Source organism: Octodon degus, unplaced genomic scaffold (genome assembly GCF_000260255.1).
Source record: "Octodon degus isolate 3935 unplaced genomic scaffold, OctDeg1.0 scaffold00170, whole genome shotgun sequence".
Taxonomy (NCBI): Eukaryota; Metazoa; Chordata; class Mammalia; order Rodentia; family Octodontidae; genus Octodon; species Octodon degus.
In genome coordinates this window covers 3,162,751-3,188,697 of record NW_004524746.1, presented here as the reverse complement: position 1 = coordinate 3,188,697, position 25,947 = coordinate 3,162,751, and the positions used below count along the sequence as shown (strand labels likewise).

General features: G+C 35.7%; 1 protein-coding gene across 1 annotated transcript in view; it reads right to left on the bottom strand.

The window, feature by feature from the left end:
* The window catches only part of Ptprz1 (protein tyrosine phosphatase, receptor type Z1), a 175,407-nt gene that overhangs the window by 130,448 nt on the left and 19,012 nt on the right, over nucleotides 1–25,947 (bottom strand). The window contains exon 3 of the mRNA XM_004643317.3: nucleotides 5,671–5,736. Coding sequence (XP_004643374.1) covers nucleotides 5,671–5,736 — 66 coding nt within the window. The remainder of the gene's footprint in view (nucleotides 1–5,670; nucleotides 5,737–25,947) is intronic.

Here is a 25,947-nt window from a genome sequence, read left to right as displayed (position 1 = left end):
TTTGTTTTCTTTTTGATGTTCTAGGAATTAAGACAAATAACAAGCCCACATTCTGTCTGAAAAAAACAAAAAGATAGCTGTAAAATGTCCTCAGCACACTTGACTTCAATGTAGTGCTCCACTGTGCACAAATAGCACATTTTCCTTATCCATTCATCCGTGGATGAATACATAACTACCCCCAAGATCTATCTATTATAAATGATACCTCAATAAATATGAGTGTGAAATATTCTTTTCTTTTGTACGAATATTTATATCTAGAAAAAGTATGTATGAGGGGGATTGCTGGGTCAAATGGAATATCACGTTTTAGGTTGTTTGAGGAATGTCTGCACTAGGTGGAATAAAAAAAATATGAAAGAGAAACTCAAAGCACTTATAGGGAACTGGATGCAGCTGGAGAAGTGGATTTTAAATACAACAAATCGAACAGAGAAGCTGAAGTATCACATGGTTTTTCTTATATGAGAAACACAAACTATATACATATACGAACACATAAAGAGAAAAACAGAAGGGAGATAAATATAAAGTAGGGAGAAATTCAAATATTTCACCAAATTTCAATTTCCATTAGTTCAAAAATATTTTAAAATATATGCTAATTTGTTTAATTTAAACAGTACTACAAGTTTATCTTAGTTTGTTGAAAAGATAGTTTCACGTATTCTGTTTATTTCCTTTTTGTAAGAATTTTTCTAGATTATGGCTTGCACTCTGAGTAATTCCTTTGATGACAATATTCAGTGTATGAACTATTGTTACTCATTATTTTGTTATGAAATTTATTCATTTATTTATTGGGTTTAGGGTCTCACTACACAGTTCAGACTTGTAGTGATCCTCCTATCTCAGCCTCTAAGGTGCTGGGATTCCAGTCATGCACCACCATGCCTGGTTTTAGAGCTGGCATGGTTAGCTCGGCGCTCTGTGGCCAGCATGGCTTGTGGTACCAGGGATCAAACTCTGGTCCTTGCAATTGCCCAGCAGGTGCTTAGACTATTGAGCTATATCCCCAGTCCTATTTTATTTTATATAGAATGAAGAATCTCTCATCCCTGGTGTCTTCCAAAGAGCCTCAAATACTCTAGAAGTAATTTTCCAATTCATTTGGGAGCATTAATGTAAGTAGAATAACTCATTAAACATGTAAAAACTGTAGTAAAGTCTGATCATCATCCTTATTTTGAAAAAAATATTCCCTTTTGAGATCTGCCACACCTCCTTCACAGCATTTGTCACTTTTTAGTGAGTTTATCAATTTGGTCCCTAGAATGTTCTGGAAAGGAGCTATAGCAACAGGTTTTAGGTGATGAGCAGGACCATGCTCCTCTATTATAATCTGAAGAACTATGCACTTGCATTCTTGGACGCATACAAGAAAACTTAGCCCTGCAGCAGATGTCACCTCTATACTGAAACAGTCCTGTCAAAGGAAGAGCTGTGTTACAGATTCCTAAATAGAGTACAAGCTGTTGCTCTTCTGGTACTGAAACCCACTGATAAGCCACTGTCTTGTGATCTAATAAAGCACGCCAAGCTGTCCAGGAACCTTGGCTGGTAGGAAATCCCACTACCTTTATTCCACATATCTGGGCACCATGTGTCTGCCCTCGATAGGATAGGCAGGCTCTTCTCTATTTTCTGATTCTGAGTTTAGCAGAAATGAAGGGCACAAAAAATTTGTTTTTCATTTTACACAGTCATATCCAGTAAAATACTTGGGTTGTCCTTTAAGAGTCACTGGTTAGAGAAAAATAAGCCTACTTTAGTTTTACTCTGAAAGTAGTTTGTTAAAACTAGACCAGGATGAGTTTTATTCTTTGATGATATCTTGATGTATAAAGCTTTCTATAAGAGTTATTTATTACTTTTCAACAGGGAAAAAGAACAAAAAACAACCTTAAAGGGGCCAGTGAGGTAGCTCAGTAGAATAAGCATTTGCCTGGCAAGTGCAAGATTCTGAGTTCAAACCTCGGTACCGCAAAAACACAAAACAAAACAACAACAAAAACTTAAAAATAACAAAGTAGTGAATTTTTAAATGATGGCTTGTGATATTCATAGTAAAAATGGAAATGGAAAAGGCCAATATAGGTGGAACTTTAAGTGTCACGGAGAAAATTTAATTCTAGGAGCAGCATTCCCAAAACATGAACGATCATTCTCTAAGTAAGATATTTAAAAGACACCCCTTTCCCCACCGCACTACTGCCCAGATTTGATCTCAGCAGATCTTTACAGAAAGCAGCAGCTGTCCTCATGACGTGGTCTTCTGCTGAGGCTAGGGGTGCTCTAAAACATTCATGGTGTCATTTAACATTTTTCTCATAATTATTAGAAGGACAAAAATATTAGAAAGGTCATTGTGTTACAAAAGCTATGATTTCTCTCTTGGAGAGAAATAAAGACAAAATGATTGTAGTTGACAGACATAAAATGATAAAGCATATAAAATTATGAAGCTTTGAAAGACAACCATAGTGTTTTATTATGTTAGTAAAGAAACTTATGACCCAACTGATAGTATAAATAAAAATATAAATGAAAGTTTTGTCCTTTTATTGCTACATACATATCGCTTTCATGTGCTTGCTCTGTGGCAACACATATACATACTCTTTTCACTCTAAAAGCAACGTTCTCTTTGCAAAAACAAGTGACACGACCCATTTTTAAAGAATATAAGGTGGGGGCTGGGAAGATGGTTCAGTGGAATAAGCACTTCCCTGGCAAGCGCAAGGACCTGAGTTCAATCCCTCGTTCTGCCAAAAAAAGAAAAAAAAAAGAAAAAAAAGAAAGAATATAAGGTGATGCCAACAGGAATTTTAGGCAAGTTAATTTGTTTTTACTTATTATATTAAAATATTTTAGGAAATTTTTCTAGACAACTCACAAATATCAACAGTACAACTGGATCACCTATTCAGACATTTTATTTGCTTGAGATGTAAAAAAGCAGATTAGTAAACATTTTCTATATTTTTAAAATCTTTTTCTTTGCATTAGTCTTTGATGATTATTTTAAACAGTATTATTTTAATAAAGTCAAAGTAAGGGAAGAAATATTGATATAAAAATCTTCTTCAAATTTACTGTCGTTCAAAAGGTACCAAGTTGACCTTTTACTTAAAATAACTTATGTAAAAACCTTTATATTGTGCAAAGTATGCATTTAACAGAAATTGATGTAGGTCCTAGATTCAAGTTCAGAGAATATAAGAACAAAATTTACTCAAAAAGAGTATATAATATGTATACTTAATAAAACACTAATGATTGTTTGTATAAATATAAGGATTATTTTTAAAAATACTGGTTTTCTACATCTATCATTCTTACTAAATTTACCATTACTTCAGGTAGCATTTATTTTTCCAGATACACCTCAGAACCTTAATTTATATCTCACTATTTAAGAAAACACAAATTAAAAATATTTTATTCTTACTGACAAAATTGACTAAATTTATTAATTAAAATGTAGCAGAGTGAATAAATTTCTTTGACATTAATTTTATATCTATGAAAATGATTAAAATTTGGGTTCTCTCATCCAATGTTTATTAAAATCCATTTTTTTCCAAAAAGTCTTGCTTAAGTAGTAAATAGAATTTATGATGCCTATCCATTAAGCATCATAGCAAATCAGAAATAAAGAAATTGTATTTAAATAGAGATGGGTTAGACTTTTGGATAATTTTTGTTCAGATTCTTTTGAGAATTTATAAATGTAAATATATATGTATTAGAAATTTATACATCATTATTATAAGTTGGCAAATTGAGGGCAGGTCTTTCTAGATAATACACAGATCTACCTCACACCCATCTATGGTATAATCCACGACTTAGATGCACATTAATGTGTCCAGTTTTACTGCTCTGATGAACACTTTATTTCCATATTCTATCTTTAGATTGTTTTGAAATTCTGACTTTAGTGGTAATCAATCAAAAGCAAAATAAAACAAAAAAATATCATTTTTAAAAGCTTGCCAGGAGGCTAAGGGGATAGCTCAGTGGAATAAGTGCTTCCCTGGTAAGTGCAAGGTCCTGAGTTCGATCTCTGGTACCACCAAAAAATTAAAAAAAAAAAAATAAAAGCTTGCCAAATTAGTAGAGATTTTCAATTTTAGTTGGACTGTCACTTTTATCCCAGGTGGTGTAATCTCTCAGAAAAGAATTCAGGCAGTGCACATCAAAAATCTTGAGTATTTATTTTTTCTTTTCAGCAATTACATATTAAGGATTCATCAGCAAACACTTGATAAAAAATGAAATCAAATCATATCTTTCTATTTATTCATCTATCTGTTCCATATAGGAGCTTTATCCAAAATAAGAGAATGGTTAACTAACAAAATTTATGGAATTTAATAGTTACAGACATTAAGTATCACGATCAATCAGCAAGAATCACTAAAAAGAGAAAAGGCTCAAAAATAAGTGTAAGAACAAGTTGAACACATAAACATACATATAAAGTGTACAAACTTAGGATAATTAAAAACTATCTCTCTTGAATGGGAGGAAAGACAAAGATATCTTCATATCTTTATCTGTGTCTGTATATCTAATGTGTATCTGAATTTCCACCTATTAGTGTTCAAACATATATTCTACAGTGAGTACTTTTTGCCATCAATATATGAATAGAAAAAGAAAGAAAATGGATGTCTATCTACAAAATTCAACACACTTTTCATCTATAAAAAATAGTCCAAGCTGCCCAGGTTCATGGCAAGCCCCTTCTTGTCTGATTTTATTGTTATCAGTCCACTCTTAACTCTGATGAACACTCAAATCGAATGATCAGTACTGTACTACCTGGTAACCAGTTATGTTGTAATTCCTCCAAATTTTGCCCACGTTCTTCCAACCCACTCTGAGGCATCTCTTCTTCCCATGATTTCTGATCATGATTTTCAGTTTTAAGTATTTTCAGCCATTTTTAGATATTCATAATGTTTCAAAGCAAGACTGTTTTCTTTTCTTTTTTTTTATTTTATGTATTTGGTACAAGGTCTCACTACATAGATTGGACTTGTAGTGATCCTCCTGTTTCCAGCCTTTCAAGTGCTGGGATTACAGGGGTGCACCACCACATACAGTCTTCAAAGCAGGTCTATTAATCTGACAAAATCATTTCAGATTCTGATGCTAGTGAACTGTCATACTAACTCAGGAAGAAGTCCCTTTTGAAACCAAGAATCTTACCTCAACTTTGATTTCATGAATAAAAACAATCACTAGGGTGAACATAACATTAGCAGTTAATGTTTATTGATAGCTTTCTATCAAGAAAGAGGTCGACATTTCACTCATCTTATTTAATGCTCTTAATAACCCTTATTTTCACAGGAAAAAACCAACAACCCAGCAAGTTAGCCTAAGTGTGTTAGGAACATTTCCAGAGCTGCACAGGCCATGTGCGCCTCACATTCAAATCCATTTCTATCTTAACCAATATGCTGTAAAACATATTACACCAAGTTTGCTTCTGGCTATCCCTCCAAGGACCATTTTTGTACACTTTGTGAACTAATTCAGCTATCATAAAGCTAAGCTAAAATGATGTGTTAGGTTACAAGATATCATCTATATGCAAAACTAGCAACAAAAATGACAAACGTGTCCGCCAAATCTCATTAAGAATATGTTTACCTGTATAGGACCATCCAATCTCTTCAACGAGTTTTCTCTGCTGTCTGTAGTATCCATAAGCTGAATCTACAATCAAGAAAAATAAAATGATCAATATACAGAAAAATGTGTCCCAAATTTTAAAATGTAAGATACCCAAGTCATTCATACCATACTTGCTTCATGTTTTGATTATTCTTTCCTGTGTCACCTTCCCAATGTGTCCCTTCCTCACCACCCACCGGGCTACACTGTACACATCAAAGTTGATGTAAATTTTAGGAAGCACATGTAAAGAATGCTGAAGTTTAGGCAGAGCCAAAGCAAATAGTAAACCAGGAATGACTCAGAGGCATCATCTCAAAGACCAAATGAGGCTGGGCAGCATGTTTTCTCTCCAGTTTTCCAAACACTCCTAAGCTTAACACCTGAATTGAGTAAAAGCACTTTGGGCTTACAACTCAAGTTTAATCAGTAAATGTTTCTATGATCCTCAAATGGTACCATACTTTCAAAATTTGCTTTCCATCTAAGTTAAAAGAGCTGTTTTGGAAAAACTGGAATGGTGTGTCTGTTGACCCGCAGAAAGGTTATGTTAGACATGACAAGCGACCTGCCTCAGGAGGAGTAGAGGAGTGTGGTGGAGGGGATGCAGGGGGCGCGTGGGACACCCGTCTCCGGAGTAGGGACCTAGGAAGGCAGTGGTAGCCACTACATAATTCAAAATTTTGCCTAAAGTCATGCGTGCAACCAAGAAATACAGATGTTGGGATTCGTCCCCCCTGACGTCCTTGACCCTTAAGCCCGGGCTCCTCAACATTATTACCCCATTTTAGCTGCTTTATGGATAAAGTAGGTCTTTATGGGTTTAGAACCTAACCCACATTGACAGCAGTGTTTCTGTAGAAAAGGCTACTGATAAGTTCACTACTGAACTCTATCTGTAATTTGGGGTTCTGTCAAAATAGCTTTCATTTATTTGAGTGTACCCAAATATACACAACATAATGGCTGTTATCATTAGCTGGAAAAAGACAAAACTATTTCTTATTTGGTCTTCCTAGTTGTTTTCTCTATATTGATAATTCCCAATTATTTCTGGAATGCAAATAGCCTAAGGACATTTCAAAAGTATCATTTTCTCTTCCTTGTTGAACAATCTGATTAGTACAAAACAGTAATAAATAACTTGTAAACTATTTGATAAAAGTTAAAAGGCAGGCGATCGGAAATGTATACACAGAATTCACAGATCTGTAAAAGCCAAAATTTACCTTAGAGAAATAAAGCATTTTTTCTATAAATTTTTTAATAAATATATCTAAGTATTTTCTTGCCTGTATTGCATATTTCAACAATTTCAAATAATTGAATTGAAATAAAATTTACATATCATGCAACTCACCCATTAATTCAATGGCTTTCACTGTATGTATAGAAATGTACAACCATTACTGCATGGAATTTTGTTAACTTTCTCTTTTATTAGTATATATTTGTTATACATACTGATCCTACTCACCAAAATAATTTGTATCTGTACATAATATAACTTCATTTGTTTTTCCCATTCCTCTTCGCCCTCTCCAATCCTTCTTTCCTTCCCCTTTCACAATAGCTTTGTGTCCATTTTTCCCTTGCATTCTCTGTTTTTTCTTATCCCTCCTTCCTCTGCCCTCCTTGTATCCCTTCCCATAGGAAGATGCTGTTCCAACTTCTCAATATTTATCCTCCATTATGCTCCTAACTTACCCTTTGGATTTCTCACACAAGAGAAACAATGTAATATTTAAATATATGTATCATATTTATTTTCCTTAAGATTTTGGGCTCGATGTGCATTACTTTCCTACAAATGATTCAAGTTTATCCTTCTTTGTGGTAGAGTAGTACTCCATTTTAGGTAAATACCACATTTTCTTTACCCATTCATGTTTTCATAGATGTATCAGCTTTTTCCAAGATTTATCTATTGTAAATTGTGCTGCTATAAACATGGATATGTGTATATCACTGTGTAATGATGCTTTTAACTGTTTCAGTAAGATACCCAGAAGAAGAACAGCTGAGTCCAATGAAACTTCCAGTTTTGGATTTTCAGGATGCTCTACACTGATTTCCGCAGTGACTGCACCATTCTTTACTCCCACCAACAGTGGACAAGGGTTGCTTTTCTCCCACAGCCCAGTCAGTATTTGTTATTGGTTGATTTCTAGATAACAATCTTTTTTTTTTTTTTCCTGGAGTGATATGCAATCTTACTGTTGTTTGAATCTGCATTTCTCGAATGATCCATGATATTGTATACTTTTTCATATATTTATTTGTTGTTTGTATTTCATCTGAGAAATGTCAATTTCAGATATCCATTTTTGAACTGGGTCTTTAGAGAGGTCTGTTTAGGAGGGTTCTCAATCTTAGTCCTTTTTCTGAGGAGTAGGGGGCAAATTTTTTCCCCATTCTATGAAATCATTTCACTCTGTTGGTAAATTTGATTTCATACAATTTTAGAACAATCTCATTACTCCCAAAACAAACTCTGTAGTTTCCACTGCCATCCCAATTCCCCTATCGTATTGCTAGACTTAGGCAAAAATATTCTACTTTGTCTATATAGTGCTAACTTCTTTGGACATTCCATATAGAGGGAGTCATGACATTTCCTGACCAGTGCCACTTATTTTGCCTGTTTTCAAGGCTCCTGCACCATGCAGCGTGTACCAGGATTTCATTCTTTACTACCTGTGAATACCTCTGGCGTGGTGCATGATGCAGTCTTCCAGGCAGCTGCTCAGGAAGGCAGGCTTCCTCCTCACTCAGGGTCTCCAACCTCTCTTGAAATGTTGCAGAGTAGTTAGATACTCTTAATAGCCAGCTGACAATTTTAAAACCCAGACATTTACTTCTTAAGGATCTAGGAACCTTCTTGGGAAACCTCAGTCCATGGGGCAAAAACATAAGTTTATTTTTCCTTTGGAAAAAAAAGCAACCAGTAGGAGCAGATGGCCTGTGACTTTCCCCAGATACCCTGCAGTACTTTTCCACCAGCTCATTACACCTTTAAAAAGACCTTCCTCCCTGCGCTTCATGGGAGTTGAATTCAGACCCGGTTACAAATTTTGAATATTCCAAGTTTAAATCTGCCAATTGCAAGCTCTGTTTTGAAACTGAATTTGCCATATCTTATTTATCTATTTACCAATCAATAGATACATTATTTGTTTCTTCTTTGGGATTATTATGAGTAATGCTGTTGTAAGTAGTCATACAGGACTGGGGAGATCATTCAGTGGCATAAACGCCTGCCTGGTAAGCACAAGGTCCTGAGTTTCAACCACCACGTCCCATGCCATGCCAGCCCTAAAACTGGGTGTGGTGGTGCACACCTGTAATTCCAGTGCTGGGAAAGCTGAGATGGAGGATCATTGAGTCGAGCTGTACCCTCTATCAAATAAGTAAATAAATAAATAGAAATTTAAAAAGTCATATGTATTTTCATGATTTTATTGGGCTTAAAACTTATTTTTCAAATACAATTGTCTCTTTAACAGGTAATCATTTAAATTAAGTTCTGGAAGTAAATGTCTTTTGGTGATAAAGAAGTACATAATAGGGCTAGGGAGATGGCTCAGTGGAATAAGCGCTTCTCTGGCAAGCGCAAGGGCCTGAGTTCAATCCCTAGTTCAGCAAAAAATAAAAATAAAAAGAAGTACATACTGCTGACTGTTAGAAGGCCCTTTGGATTGAGTCTTTTGGCCCAGAATTTTTCAACACAGGAAAAATGTAATTCCTATTTCAGAAAGAAATAAAGTTGGCCAAAGAAATGATGTGGTTTGCCTCAGTATTAATTGAAGAGAATGGAAACCATTCTGCATAGTTCCTGCTTTCCAGTTTCGTAGTTTCCTACTCCACCAATCCTGCTGTGGAACTAAAGCCTTCTAGACAACTCGGTTGCTCTCCCGAGATGTTTTCGCCAGAGCTAGGATGTCTTCAAGAGAGAAGCAAAATGGAGCAAAACAGTACTAGGTGCCAAAGGTTCACTAACAGGAATTAAGTGAACAATAAACTTATAAATCACTGACTGCATATTTGATTTGACCTGCAATCACTGGCCGTGGAGAAAAGATTTGTTGTCATCTTTTATGTATATTAAATGTAAATATTATCTCAATGTAAGAAATTTGTCTTTTATGTGCATTTTAATGCATTCAGGACATCATATATAAATGTATTTTCAACAAGCATTCCATCAAATTAAATACAACAGTAGGAGTTTCCATGATTCATTTTAAAAGATGATATCAAACTATCAACCAGTTTCTAGTTTTCCTTACTGTGGGGTTTTATTGCTGCACAAAGAGCATTTGTCCTTGATTTCTAATTACTTATGTTAAGCAAGCTTTTTCAATAAAAGATTACCAGGTGTTGATAGCTCTCTTCAGTTCCTTTATGTATTGTTCCCTTAATTGTTACTTCAAACAATCTGCTACCCATTCATGTGTTAATTACATAGTCCTTGGGCGTGAGAGAGTACCCCACTTTTAAAATTCTACTTAGAGACATGATAGATGAGATGTGATAGCTCCAATGAACAAGAAAAAAGAGGCTCAGTTCACTTTTTTGTTGCATTATATACTTTCAGAACTGGTAAATCCTTCATAAGACAGGACTATCAAAGTGCTTACACATTTTAAAATCCAATAAACTAATATAGAATGCTTATTTCGTTTCGTAGATTTTAGTTTCTTCAGTTTTTAATTTTTTTTTCTTTCTGCTTAAAGCATTTGAGTTATTTTTTAAAGTCTATTTTGTACAGGGGAAAAAAAAAACCCCAAGAAACTTCAGGAAAAGCTTATACACACAATTTGCACCAAGAATATTACAGTAATGAATATTTTCTTAAGGTTACTCTAAAACTTGCACCGAAAAAAAAAATGTTTCATGAAGTAGCTTTTGAATTTGTTAAAATAATTGAGAGAAAATTGGCTTATATTACTTTAGGAAACCCTAACTGTCCTGTTTGAGCGCATTCGTTCTTATATTTACTTTAAACACTTGCATAAGGAAATTAAAAGTAGTTTTCCATGATAATCATAAATAGCATTTTTTCAAGGTTCTAAATTCTTCCTTCCCAGACAAAAATGAAAGTGCTCATGCTTTACTAAAGTAATCAATTTGAATATCTTTATAGTGATCCCCTTACACTAAAGAACACCTTTGATTAGTATTGTTCAACATTTGTCATCCTTATCTTAAATGCATGCTCTAGGAGTAGAGCTCTGACAAAATGCATACACACACACACACACACACACACACACACACACACAACTACAAAGACATGCACACACTGTGGTACTTATGATAGGGTAAGGAAGAAGAAAGAGTGGACCTCAGCAAAGAAACTCTGAGTGAACATAAGCACAGACACACATTGAAGTCCAACATCCTAGCTTTCTGAAAGTGGACTTGTACACAATAAACACTTCTGACATAACTCATGTTCTTTAAATAAATCGTTAAGCAGCTTCAGAGGAAGGGGAAAGGAAGCCAGCTGGTTGTAGAAATCTGGGAAAGTAGGGAAGATGGGAAAGATAAGAAATGAGTCTTTGGTGCTCAGGAGTAGGACTGCAAGGAGAAGGACAGGAAAGGGATAGAATGTTCCAGTAGAGGGACAGACAGGCCAGCATGAAGGGGCAATTGTGGGGCCAAAGACCTGTGGGGCATTGTGCTCTCCTGAGTCTGCACAGGTCACAGGTCACAGGTCACAGGGACTGATCCTCAGAGACAGCTCTCTAAGACACAGGAACACCAAGCTTCACATCTTAATTCATAGCCTGTGCTTTCCTCCTCCCTAGATTTCTTTTACAAATAGGAAATAAATCTGTTGAGCTGACCAAAGGTGAGAATGTATTTCCTCCACTGAGTCTATTTTGGAGGAAAACAACAAGGTTGAGGAATAATCAGATTAACATTTAAGATGAAGTGAAAGAGGTTGGGTGTATGCTTCTGAAGAAAAGTAGGTGACTTACAAAAGCTTGAATAAGGAGCTAGAAACCATCAGAGCAATTATCAACCACTATATCACTAGAAAGTTTGACATCCAAAGATGCATAACACAAAGTGGCAGTGATTATTTACAAAAGGATGGAGGTCTCTGTCCATCCTGAGGCACTGACCTCCCAGCTCCTCTTCACGTATTACAAAAACCAAAGGTTGTTTATGACAGCAGCCATAGCCATCTAATCAGCTACCACCAGAAAGAAGTTGCCCTCTGAAAACAGAATAAGAAATAGGAGCTCCTTCAAGAAGAGAATCATTTGCCTAGCTAAGAAGGTCTCTCATGCGTTCAGACTTCCCGTGGTAATTGCTTTTCTGTTTAATAAGAAAGCTATTTATCATCCAAATAGCCTAAATCAAAATCTTCATTAGCTAAATATCACAAACTTTCCAAGAAAAATTAAAGCTGATTATAAGCAGAGAGATTCTCTGTCATATATAGTAGCTGTTTTGTGTGAATTTTTGTCACATAATGCTAAATATTGGCTTTCAGTCAAACTATCATATCAGTTTTTGCACCCATCTAGAACATTAATTTTTATAGAATAGATTACGCAAACTCATCTGTGAAATATAACTTAGCTATTCACAATAATTCAAATGGTATGGCTTATTTAGCATACAGTAATAGCTTAAATATTGTTCTCACTACTAATTACTATAGAGATAACCTAAATCCTTAAAAAGATATTGTTTCTTAAAAATATATACATTATTTGTCATTTCCATAAGCCATGTGTTCTCCAATTTCAACTGCTTTCCAGGGTTAAAGAGTCCCACTGATCTCCTTTCTGCAAAGGTTTAAAATTAATAGTACTACTGATAGTCCCAAAATTTAAATAACACTTTAATGCCAAACAAGAGGACAAACTGATGCATATAATTAAGGACAGAAGGCCAGGCATAGCAACTCACACTTGTGATCCCAGCACTCGGGCATCTGAGGTAGTAGACCTCCTTGAAGCTCAAGACAGTCTCAAAATGAAGAAAATATGGTATTTATGCACAACAGAGCACTACTACTGTAGGGAAATGGCTGCTTCTTGAAGCCATAGTGTTAAGAATAGTAAGTCAGAAACACAGGCTTAAATATCACATGGCTTCTTTTAGAGACCCAAAGTTATCAATAAAGTGTAAACTAAAAGATGGATGACAGAAAGCGGGGAAATAGACCTTTTACAAACAGAAAAGAAATCATGAAATGGAAGCAGATCTGGGGGGAAGGTGGTGCTCCTGAGGTCTCAGCCCTGGGGAAGCCAAAGTCAGAGGATCACTCTGAGTTTGAGGCCAGCCTGGGATACACACTGAGTTCAAGGACAGCCTGAGCTACATAGCAAGACCTTGTCTCACAAATGAACTAACAACCCAAAATACTCCAACAATAAATAAAAAGAAATGGAGAAAAGGGAGGGAAGAGTGAAAAAGGGGATGAGAGAAGAATTAAGATGCGTTGTAAGCACGTATCACGTCCCCATGATGAGTGTGATCACTCTGCACTGTGAACACGTACTAATAAAACATGAAAACTTACCCCCCATACAGGGAATCCTGAAAAGGAAATTGTGAATCCAGGTGACCTTTTTGTTAAGAATAAGGTTAAAGTTATGAAAAAGCAGATGCATGAAACACTATATAAGAATAGCATAGTAAAATTATTAAAGAAGATGAAAGATGGAAAACAAGGATAATGATAAAGAATAAAGGATGCAATGTTTCCCATAGGCTTATTTCAGTAGTGAGTTGTCCAGTTAAATATGTAGCCTCATAGGGTAAAGGTAGAGTTCGGAAGGGAGCTTTAAATGTTACAGTTCCTTAGGAACTGCGGACAATGAACACTTTGCAGAGGAAATGGGTATGTTGACAACACGCTTACTAAACATACACAAACTTTTCAGTAAAACTCAAGATATTCACAGGGTTGTCTTGAAAAGTAGCCAGTATATTTTCCTATAATTGATGAATGCTTTTAACCTCATGTAGGTTACATTTCTAAAGTTGAGAGGATTTTTTTTAAAACATGCTAATTTTAATTTTTATCACATAAGCAATAATACATATCTATTCCAGATATATCACAAAAATACAGAACAAAAAATAGTTTTAAAATGATCTATAATTTTATCTCCTATAGGTGACCAATATTAACAGCATAGACACAACTTTTTCTCAAATATATATATATATATATACACATATATAGAGTAATACTTAAAAATTAAATCACTGATTTATTTTTAAGTTAATGAATATACTTTTATAATGTCATAGGCTTACTTAAAGCATTTCTTACATTTGGATACTGAGATTAAAACACTGATTTAACTTTTGAAAATTTATCTCTTGAACTTCTCTAATATTAGTGATAACAGCTTCCATTAAGCAAGTTCGCTTTGAGCTTTTGCATGAAATAAAGTCTATGAGAAATTAAGCACTACTTTTTCACTACTTTTCCACTGTCAAACGTTTAAAAAAACTAAGAAAATACTAAGAACAGCAAAAAGTCATTGTCATCATAAAAAACTATAATGATTATAGCTATCTACTATTACATCCATATATGAGTGAATTTATTACTACATAAGCATAAAACTCAAAATTTTTTGGGGGTGGTACAGGGGATTGAACTCAGGACTCTGTGTTTTCCAGGCAAGCACTTATTCTACTGAGCTATCTCCCCAGCCCAAAACTCAACTCTTGATGACACACTCATAATAGAAACAGAGACAGAAATAACACTTATAGAATAAATAAATAGAAGAAAGAACTAAAACCATTATTAAGTAGAAAGAGAAACCTGTTAATAAACATATATACATGTGTAGAGAACATGGAATTCATTAGGTTACAAAAATGTGTTAGTATATTTGCATTATATACATTGTATGATAAATCATCAAATTATCTGCATAACAACCCAGTGTTATTATTTAGCAATATAAATAAGGTTGCTGTTGTGAAGTCTTTCTGTTGTGATTTCACTGAATATGGTACAGAGCAAGGCCATCTGCTGGGCTTGGGCTTGCTGAGGACACCTTGAATGACTGGCACAGCAATATCACCAATTAGAGGACACAATGGGGTTCCATTCACATTTACCATGAAAAGCACAAAATACCATGAAAGGGCACAAATGAAAGACAGAGCTTATTAATATAAGAGAAGAGATGAATAAGTGCATACACCCACCACATTCATCAAAGGGAACAGCACATTTGGGAACTTATCACTTCTTTCTAGATTAATGAGTACATCAAATTTCACTAGACTTATTATGAAATTCACATAGATACATAGGAAGGACTAGTTGACAAAACCATCTTTAATAAGAGTAAAACTAAAAGCCAATTACCAAAAGATAAACTGACAGGAAGAAAAACCATACAGTACTAAAATTGAACCTAGTACAGAGACAAATTTAATGTATGATAAGTACACATCACAATCAGATAAAGAAAGTATGAATTTTCAGCAGGTATTAGAAACACTAGCATTTTTGAAAAAAGAAGTTAAACCACATTTCACATATTTACCATGATAAATTCTCAGGAGATTAAGAGTGTTTAAAAATGCATAAAACCCAAGAAAAATGTGACAATGTTTTCATAATATGGGGAAATCTTTGTGGATAAATATTCAGAGGTTTGATTACAGAACATTTAAAATGTACATACATACATTTAATGAAATGCAAATTACTGAGTTATTAATAACTTTAAAAATGTGTATATAACACTATATTACAAATATATAGAAGTTTTGCAAATTAATAAGGCCAAAACATGAGCAGAAAGTTTTTTAAATGCAAATGCAATTAAATCTCCAAAGAACTGTAAAGCTTTACTGAATAGTGAAAAAAAAACTATTTAAAGATTATAGTAGTACTAAGATTTTTCTAGCTAATGGACTGTCAAAGCTTTATTAGTATTATTGTTTATATTATTATTATTATTAAATATCCAATGATGACAAAGGGAGATGGAAGAAGAATATACTAGTAAAAAGTTCCTAGACAATAAGTTGGAAATAATTACCAAGATCCTTTTTAATATCCTTTGATATATTATTTCTACTCTAAGTAATATATTCTAAAATATTAACAGAGATGAGAACAAAATGTCATGTACTAACATGTTTACAGAACTGAAAGTAATAGTGAAGAGCTGGAAAATGTATTAGTATATAAGAGATGGGAAGGCTTTAGATAAATTAGGGAATGATCATGTATTAAATGATTTTTTTTTGGCAAAACTGGGGATTGAACTCAGGCCCTTGTGCTTGACAAGCAAGAGCTTATTCTACTGAGCTATCTCCCTGGCCCCAATCATATATTAAATGATGTAAACTCATTACAATTAATTTTCAAAAATGTAGTTTATAGAACTGATATGGCAAAATGTATGTATATATGATATCAACAGTTATGGTACAATTTAATAAACATTACATACATGCAGAAATGGACATTTCTTTATATGTCTCCCTGGGAGTGACTTTTTATGTTCTTATGCTTTTCATATATATATAGATAGATAGGAATGAATTATGTTTAAAATCTGATTTAAAGTACATACACACTTTGAAAGAATATCTGATTCTACAATCAAACAAGCTGAAGATAAATATCTCAATAGTTTGAAGATTATGCAAAGAAAATATATTTTTTTTTTTTTTTTGCGGAACCAGGGATTGAACTCCTTCCCTTGCACTTGCCAGGAAGCACTTATTCCACTGAACCATCTCCCCAGCCCCACAAAGAAAATCTTGAAAACTATTTTTATTTCTTTTTTTAAAAATTAATTAATTTATTTATTTATTTATTGTGTGTGTGTGTGTGTGTGTGTGTGTGGCCAGCTCAGCTCACCAGGGGGCGGGATGGCTGGCATGTGGTGCTGGGGGATTGAACCGCGGTTCCTGGGCTTCGGGCTTCGCTAAGCTTGTTCTAAGTAGGCGCTTTAGACCACTGAGCCATCTCACCAGCCCTATTTTTATTTCTTATTTTGGATTTTGGTTTCTCTTCATGGGATTTTACAATAAAAGCATGTCTTTATTCACAAGAAATGGTATATATTACTAGCACTTTAAAGTTTAGTTTAGGAAGTCGTGGGCGAGTCTATACACAATAGGAAACTGAAGCACTTTGGCAACCAAGATAAAAAACAGCAAAATGGGCAGTACTACAAATTCATAGATCATGTTAATAGTCATGATGATCAGATTGATTAAGTCTTTATTTGTGGAATCTTTGAAAACATTTTAGTTTGTGCCTTATTTGTAAAAAGGAACTTTTGCCTTGATAAAATTGAGCTGAACCATATGTGTCTATACATTAAGCAAGAAAACCCTTACACAATACGTGATCTTTCTGTGTTAACAACCCATTCTGAAACAGATGTGGACTGTATATTAAAAATGCCACCAAAATGCTGCCTTTCTGGTTTTTTTGTTTTGTTTTGTTTTGTTTTGTTTTGTTGTTTTGTTTTGTATTGTTTTGCCAAAATGGGGATTGAACTCAGGCCCTTGAGCTTGCCACGGAAGCACTTATTCCACTGAGCCATCTCCCCAGCCCTGCCTTTCTGGTTATGCAGTTATGTCTAGATAACTAACTCTTTTCTAGGAGACTGATTGAAAATTAATTTTTGTCATGGATTCCTTTAAGATTATTTTTGTTGGCTTAGAATAAAAAACAAGGGCCGGGGAGATGGCTAGGGCCGGGGAGATGGCTCAGTGGAATAAGCGCTTCCCTGGCAAGCGCAAGGGCCTGAGTTCAATCCCTGGTTCCACAAAAAAATAAAAAAATAAATAAAATAAAAAAATAAAAAACAATTCATTGACAGTATTTTAATAATAAAGGGGTATTTTTCAAAGGATTTTTAACAATTTAAGATCCCTTAATTGTTCAACATATTTTGTCAACCGAGGTCATGCACCCACTGATCAAGTCTACTTAAGCTGGGCTGCGTTTCCAAAAGAAAAGAAAGGGAGCACGGTAGGTGAGCAGGGTTTTATTTATAATCCCATGTAGGTGTTGTGCTCCTCTTTGCACTTCATTGCTTGGGTCAGAACAATGACCTTTTTAATGATGACTCCTTTTTTTCCTATTGAAATTAAGCGTATTAGTACAATTTAGATAAACATGATGTCACTTTCAAGGAGTCACAGCTGTTGCATTTCCACAAATGTTAAAGAGGAGCATGGAGCTCCCATTCACTTACAGTTATACTGTACAAGAGATAATAGAATAAAGCCTTTTCAGGCATTTAGGTTTTTTCCTTCAATAAATAATGAAACATATAAATAATGCAGCAAAGTGATAAATAATAAAGCAAAGGTTTTAGAAAAACAGTGTAGCATTTACACAATGACCACAGACTGTGTTGGCACAGTCAGATTCTTCACTTGCCCACTGCTGCTATCTGATTCTTTGCCGGAAGTACCCTGCGGCTCTACAGGAAAGTGTGGCCACTGAGTGCACATGGGAAATCCAAACCCTCATCAAACGTGGAGCTGGTTCCCCTCAAGAACATGGCCAAATAAAAGATCTGATTTTAATTAAGCACAGAAGGAGTATCCGTATGCAACTTCCTCCCTGCATTTCAAAATGTGTACATTTTCAAAAGCAACACTTTCTGGATAAAGACTTTAGGTAGCTTGAGATCACTATTTACAAGTTCGTATTGCATACATTTTGAAGTAGCTCTTCACTTTTCCATTAGCAATTGAAGAAAGTAAATGCTTTAGTACATCTCTATTACAAGCAAAATAGGCTTTTGCTTGTAAACATGCACCTGTTTTAATCACTGGTATTTCATAACTGGAGAAAAAGTCTAACTGTGTTTGTTGTTCTCATGATATGATTAGTTGTTTCACTGCCAACAGATTATCAAAGGATACTTATTATTCATCATCTGATTTCTCTGCATGGTAAAGTCTATTTGAAGTGAGTGGAAACTGCTCAACTCCTCATGGTCTATTGGGCCAGAGAAATCATCCTACTTGTTTCACGTGACTCTGCTCACTTCTTGTATTCCCCATCGCATGCGTGTACTCTCTGCCAAGCATCCACTTGGGCTCTTTGTTTTTCTCACATAATAAGTGCAATTTCCACAGAACTTGGTGTTTTCAAGATTCTCATTTCAAGAACCACTCCAGTCAGGCCTAGAAGAGAGGTTTCAGTTCAATGCACCAATCACAACACACTTAACTTCAGTCTTGTGATTGATGACTTATGTGACTAATGACAGCATTGGGTCTCATCGGCTCACTGTGGTGACAGCTGTTCCTCAATTTTCACTGAAGCTTGAATGCTCTTTACAGTGGCAGATGCTCAAAAATGCTCATTAGGTTACCTAGATAACACAAGTTTATGGCACTTAAAGGAACAATATTTAGAAAGCATTCCTGTTGAGTGCATAATTAATAGCCTTGGAGAACATATCCTGTTAGTTATATTTTACATATGGTTATAAAGGGTTGGCTAGGGGGTAAATATTATTTATTTTTTAATAGTTAAAGAAGTTGACAGTAATGTGTTTTCTCTCCAGGTTTACCGTTTCATTTGTGACGATGTTTAAAGATCCAAGAAGTTAACACTATTTTTGGCTTGAATTACCACCAGGATTCAGCTGGCATATGGCCCCGAAGTTATTAGACCACTGGGACACCTCTGGATAACTGACACAGCCCTGCAGCATCTAAGGAAATCAAGGTGATAGATAAAGAAGAGTGAGCATCTTACAACAGACCAAGGATAACATCTTCGTACCTGAAAAGTGCTAGCTCTGCGGGCAAGTCAGTGCTTCTAAATCAAAGACAAGGAAGGGGAGGATGTTTTATGAAGGGATTTATACCTTGGAATTTATATAATACACCACAGAGATACACAATACTGAAATACAATTTACGTGTTCTTTCATGTATTTTAAAACATCTACAAGGTTTAATACAGTAAGACACACATTACCATTAATCCTCCTGAAAGGGCTCCGCCTATGTAAAGCACATTTAGCCTACCGTTTCTGCTGCACTCTGAGCCAGTTCTGGAAGCCTTCTTTCAGTGTCTCTACCAGGTATGATTCATTATATAATGAATGCTGCTGCCCAGCGCCATCCAGTGAAAACAAGATTGTGGGAAACACCGCGGTGTGTCCTGCTGCACCCCACTTATTGTACCCGACACCATGCAGCATTAGGGTCTTCCTCAAAGTGAAAATGGCCATGAAAGGTATCTTTTGAATCAATTCAGAATATTGAGGGAGTCAAGACAGCAAAACTGAAACTATTCACGGAAGGGGACTTCAGGACTGCTTCAAAAAGTGGCAAGAATGGTGGGCTAAGTGTGTTTGAAGAAGTATATTGAGTGGGGTTAACGTTGATGTGTTCTTTATTGTAATAAAAATTTGAAAATATAAACACTTATCCATTGTACTTTTCAATCGTACCTTCTAAGTGACCGCATCTTTCTGAAGTGCATATTCCTGGCATTAATCTCACAAATGGGAAACATTTTGGACAGGAAATGTTTAATCGATTATCTAACCAAAACACATTTATTCATCTTCAAAATGAAACTACATGCATTTTGTGCTCAAGGAGGGCACAAACTAGCAACATAATGTCTAAAATTCTTTACAGCATGTCACTCAACTTCATTAGCAATGTAAGGAAACACTTCTGAAATACAAATTATTTCAAACTATGTTTTTTTTAAGCTCTCAGAAATATTTTACCAAAATAAATGGCTTACAGAATCTGCAAATTTCTTTAATTTAGAATAATGCCTGTGTATGTCCAATTATGTGAAATGTCTTGCTTCATATAATATTTAAATGAAAGGGATAGTTCATTAATTAAATTCCCAGGATTCTCTATGACCTCAGGAAACCAACCTAAACCTCTCTAGGGACGAGCTCACTTTCTACCTGAATCTGACACAGCAGCCGGCAAATGGACAGCTCCTCTGGGAAGGACAATGTCAAGCGATGTGAGATGGTGGCTCAGACCAGAGAAAGCACCAGCGATGCCTTCTTCTGACGCAACTTTTTCATCTCACACAGAGCTTCTGTCACCAGGAGGAACATGCTTCAACTACACACTGTGCTGGTCTAGTGCACTTCGTTTATCAGAGAGAGAGACCACCACCACCAAAAAAAGAAGTTAATGTAGTCTGATCAGGCTTTCATGTAATTTACCTTAATACCAAGTCTGCCAAATTATGTATGGGAAACCTAACAGTGTTTCTGCTTATAATGAGACAATCCTAAAAACTTTGTTATTTATATGTGAAACCGGTTAGTGCAGGAATTAGTAAGCAAATGGAAGTTAACAATCTCACGTAGGGTTTGGTTCAATCACAGGAAAGGTAGCGCAAGCAAAAACTTCAGAAGGAAGATGCATTGAGAATGTTATTTCATGTTTTAAGCAAACAATTATATTTATATTTTTAATCAAAATTTAATATTTTTCTTCAATATGCCATTGAACACTAAAAATAAACACAGAGAGAAAGAGAAGATTTATGATATTAATGAACTTTATTTTTTGAATTCAAAGCATGTCTTGAGGATTTTTCACAAAAACAATTGGACTCTTTTTGTGGCTTACTGCCACAGCGACTTCCTGCACGCAGCCAGCAGATTGCCATGGACACACACTCAGGCGCCTTTCACTCTCTCCACATCTCCAGAAGTCTGCGAGAGGGTACAAGCTGTAAAAGTATTGGCAACTCTTCTGTGCATGAAGCTGTGCTGGGGCAGTCAATAAGATGTGCCCTTGTATGATAAATTACTATCAGAAAATTTTAGTACTAAAAAATTCTACCCAAACTAATAAAGGAAATGCTTTAGAAATCCAGAAAATACCAGGCAACCATAAACCACTGATTTAAAGCAGAAGTAAACATGATTTCACTGAGGTATGAAGCCCACAAGTAAGAAAGACAAGACCACGGTTTTGCTTCCCTAAGTAGGAACTGTATGCAGAAACAAAGAGGATAAATGTACAAAGAAAATGAATATATTCTCTATGGCTGGATAATTGCAGGCCACAGTTTCAATTTTCTCCAAAAATTAAATTGAATTAGTTTTTTCCTGAACTTTATGAATTATTTCCTGAATTTTTTTAGATTGATTGATTGATTTGGTACAGGGTCTTGTTATGCAGCTCCGACTCATAGTGATCCTTCTGTCTCAGCCTCCCCAGCACTGGGATTACAGGTGGCAGCTTAGGTGGGCAGCCCGGTTTGTCCGGGATTCCCAGGCTGGCATGGCATGTTGTACTGAGGATCGAATCAAGGCCTTGCACTTGCCAGGCAGGCACTTAGACTGCCGAGTTGTCTCCCCAGCCCCTGAATTCTTTATTTGTTTTGACTGTGTAAATAAATTGAGAATTCTTTTGGCTGACTATAACTTCAAGTGTCACTCAATTGTATCCTATTATATTGATAGAATTTAATAAAAGAAAAATAAGAGGAAATTTTCCCTGATGGATATTGTTTTAGAGAAAAGAATTATTCCAATCCTTTCATTTAAAAAACCCCAAATAAAACTCTTGCATTCCAGGTCACCTGAACGATAACTTATAACATGTATTAGCACAGGTTAAATAGCATCATCTTATCAAATACATATTTGCTAAATAAATTAATTAAATGGCTGCAAACAAGAAAACATCAAATTAACCAAAACAGGTTCCTCATCATGACCCTTGATGGTGTTAGAGATGAAGCCTTCCATGGGTCAGCTTGCCCTTAAAGCAGAATGTCACAGTCTACTGCACATCATGGCCACATAAGAGAGTCATAATTTTTTAATGGTGTTTTGAGACAGTGTCTCTCTCTGTGGTTCAAGCTACATCAACTGACAATATAGCCCAGGCCAGCCCTGAACTCACAGCAAGCCTGCCTCACTCTCCTAAGCACTGGGCTTGCAGGTGTGCACCACCGTGCCTGGCATGAGAATCCTGTATTTTTGCAGTGCCCTGGAGTAGCTCCAAAAAGCTATGCCAACGAATCTTAAGATACACTTGTGGGCCACCAGAGGCACCGCGGTGACATGGCTGGGGAGGCTCGCTCTTCTAAAGCTCCTTCCCCAGCCCTTTGCTCAGCCTTTCTTAGCCTGGTTGTCTACACTCGCTCCCTTCTTGGTTTCTCTGTCTACCTCCAGTTCTTTTCAGCCTTCACATGGTACCTTATTTACCCTTCTTTGATGCATACAGTCTTTTCCGTGGTTACAACCATATGAGAATTTGTGCAATGCTTTCTTTAGTGCACTAGGTTCTAAGCTCCTTGGAAGCTCAAAATGTGTCTCTTGCTCCTCACTGTAAACTCAGCACTTAATGTGGTTACACAGTAGGTGCCAAAAAATATTTATCAAATAAACTTTGAACTGAAAATGTATAATCTCAGAGGAATAGTTCTTTTTTTTTTTTTTCAAATTTTTTTTCATTCAGACATGTCTGCAGTACATGTAAGTACATTCATCATGGGGAGTTGGCATATGTACAGAACATATTTTAACTTTTTCAGAGAAGTATTTCTCATCACTTATAATTTCTTACCCCTCTCAATTCCTCTAGAGAGCAGTGAATGCTCTATGTCTCTCCTCTTTTTTCTTTTTTTTTTTGAACCAGGGATTGAACTCAGGCCCTTGCGCTTGCCAGGGAAGCACTTATTCCACTAAGCCATCTCCCCGGCCCCTATGTCTCTCCTTTTAGCAGTAGATGGGGGCCTGGCCCTAGCTCAGTCCTTTAAGTGGCTGCTTCCACAAAGCTGTCAGCCTCAGGTTGCTGGAGTTCGAACCTCACAACTCTCCCGCTGGCCAAAAGTGCCCTGAAGGCATTCGAGGAACAAAGACAAAAACAAAAATCCTTATTCCTTTTAGCAGTAGAAGCAGATTCAACACCTGTCACTAGGAAAAAGAAGGCATTGCACAAGGACTTGTGTAGGTACTGAAGCCTACACTTGTTACCCTTACATTTACTCATTGATCTCTTTCCTTTGTCCCTCACAGAGACCAGTGTCTCTGCTCTTTCCCTACTTCTTATCTCCTTTAGGATTTCTTTTATTTTCTCCTTTAGGATGTCTGTCTGTCTGTCTGTCTGTCTGTCCGTCCCTCTCTCTCTCTCTCTCTCTCTCTCTCTCTCTCTCTCTCTCTCTCTCTCTCTCTCTCTCTCTCTCCCGGTACCTCCTTTAGGATTTCTCGAGCTTGAATCTCTCTTGTTGACTGTGATTCTTGGCCCTCATGACACAATGCAAGCCCCCTCTCCTAAAAAGTCCTTCTGCCCATGGCCAAGGGCACTAAGCTTCTCTAGTTCCTACCTCTTTCCTGGGGCTGCTGTCAGCCTCTGACAAATGTATTCTGTCTCCCTTCTGCCTCAGGATCACTTTAATAGCACAAACCAAGGACTTCTTCAATCCTCTCTAGCAGAACAAGAGTTCAATAGATATTTAACACAAAAATGAACACAAAAGGTCATTAAACACACAATGAAGACAAGGTAGAGGTACACACATTATCAACTTAACATGTCTAAGTTTGTGTTTCTGGTAGTTAGTGGCTATCAAGAAGTGCTGGACAGGAAAATAATATTGACAATGAATAGCAAATTCTGCTTTGTCATTATTTTCATCTAAAATGATTGGATTTAATAATAAATACATGAAATTTCTGTCAATCTCCCTCCAGGATTTACTAGGCTTCATTGAATTCTTCTAATATTTCCTTCTGCTCAATTATTTAAATCTTCAATTATGTATTATCCCCTTATGAATAAAACAAAATCGTAGTTTTCATACTACTGGAAAATACTTCATAATTTTCTATCTTGAGTTTAACTTCAATCTTCAAAATAGTTGTACTTTTTATTAGTAACTCATAAGTAGAAACTTAATTAATTAAATTTTTTCCCTGGAGATCTAACACTGAAATAAATGTAGTGATGGACCTTACACAGGTATCTATAATACTGAATAACAGTGCAATACAGTATAGCTTATTAAATAAAAGGTGTTTCATATATATGCATATAAAACTCTCCTAGTTGTTTTTTTTTTTTTTTCAGAACCAGGGATTGAGCTCAGACCCTTGCTCTTGCCAGGGAAGCACTTATTCCACTGAGCCATCTCCCTGGCCCCCCATATGCATATAAAACTAAAAGGCCCCAAATACATGATCCTTTTCCTATATGTATATGACAGCTCTGAGAGCTACAATTAATTCTTTGAGGGGAGTTGGGTAAATTTACATTGCAAATTATTATGGAATAGGATTGCTTGTGCAACATTTTCCTTTCCTTTTTGAAAATTTTCCTAAGCAGCCATAGGCAGGGGAAAGGCTGAACTTTTACAGACCCCTATCTACATTTGAGAAAAGAAAAAAAAAAAAAGAAAAAAGACAAGAAAAGAAATTTAAGAATTAGTGGTAATGTAGAGTGGATGTTCATATCTGCTTAAAGTATGCCTCTGAATGCAAGCATGAAGAGTTACTCTAAAGGTATTCAAAATAGGAATTTTTAGGGCAGGACAAATAGCTCAGCAGATGAAAGTTCCTGCAAGCAGGCACAGAGGCCGGGAGTTCAATCCCCAGGCCTGCTGTGCCAGCTCAGCCCACAGGGCGTGCTGAGCCAGCAACTGAGACTGAGCATGGTAGTGCATGCCTGTAATCCCAGCTCTTGGGAGGCTGTAAACAGGCGGATCACTACGAGTCTGAACTAGAAGTGAGACTCTGAGCACCCTGTAGGCCCTTCCCTAAAATACAAAAGAAAAAGGAATTATTTTATTAATATAAAAGAAAACCACAGTCTACTAATTAGTTAACATTGTTAGTTCAAGAAAAAAATGTTTATTCTGTGACTAATAATAATGCCACATAATCCAATTAATTTGCCATCAGTATTTTCAAATATATGAAGTAAAAGCATAAATATTTCATTCTTAAAGCTTCAATCCATGGAGGTCATAACAATATTTATCACACAAAAATAACTATGTGAGACAATACATAGGTAAGTTAGGCTAAGCAGTTCTACAATACTTCGAAACATCATACTGCACATGTAAATACATGCAATTTTTTCTATTGATTAAAATATTTTTTAAAAGAGAAACTGAGTGCAGTAAGGTGTGCTTATAACCCATCTACTCAGCAGGCTATGGCAGCGAAATCACAAGCTAATAGCCTGGCTAACTCAGCAAAATACTTACTTAAAATAATTTAAGTCTGGAAAATAAGTCATATATATATA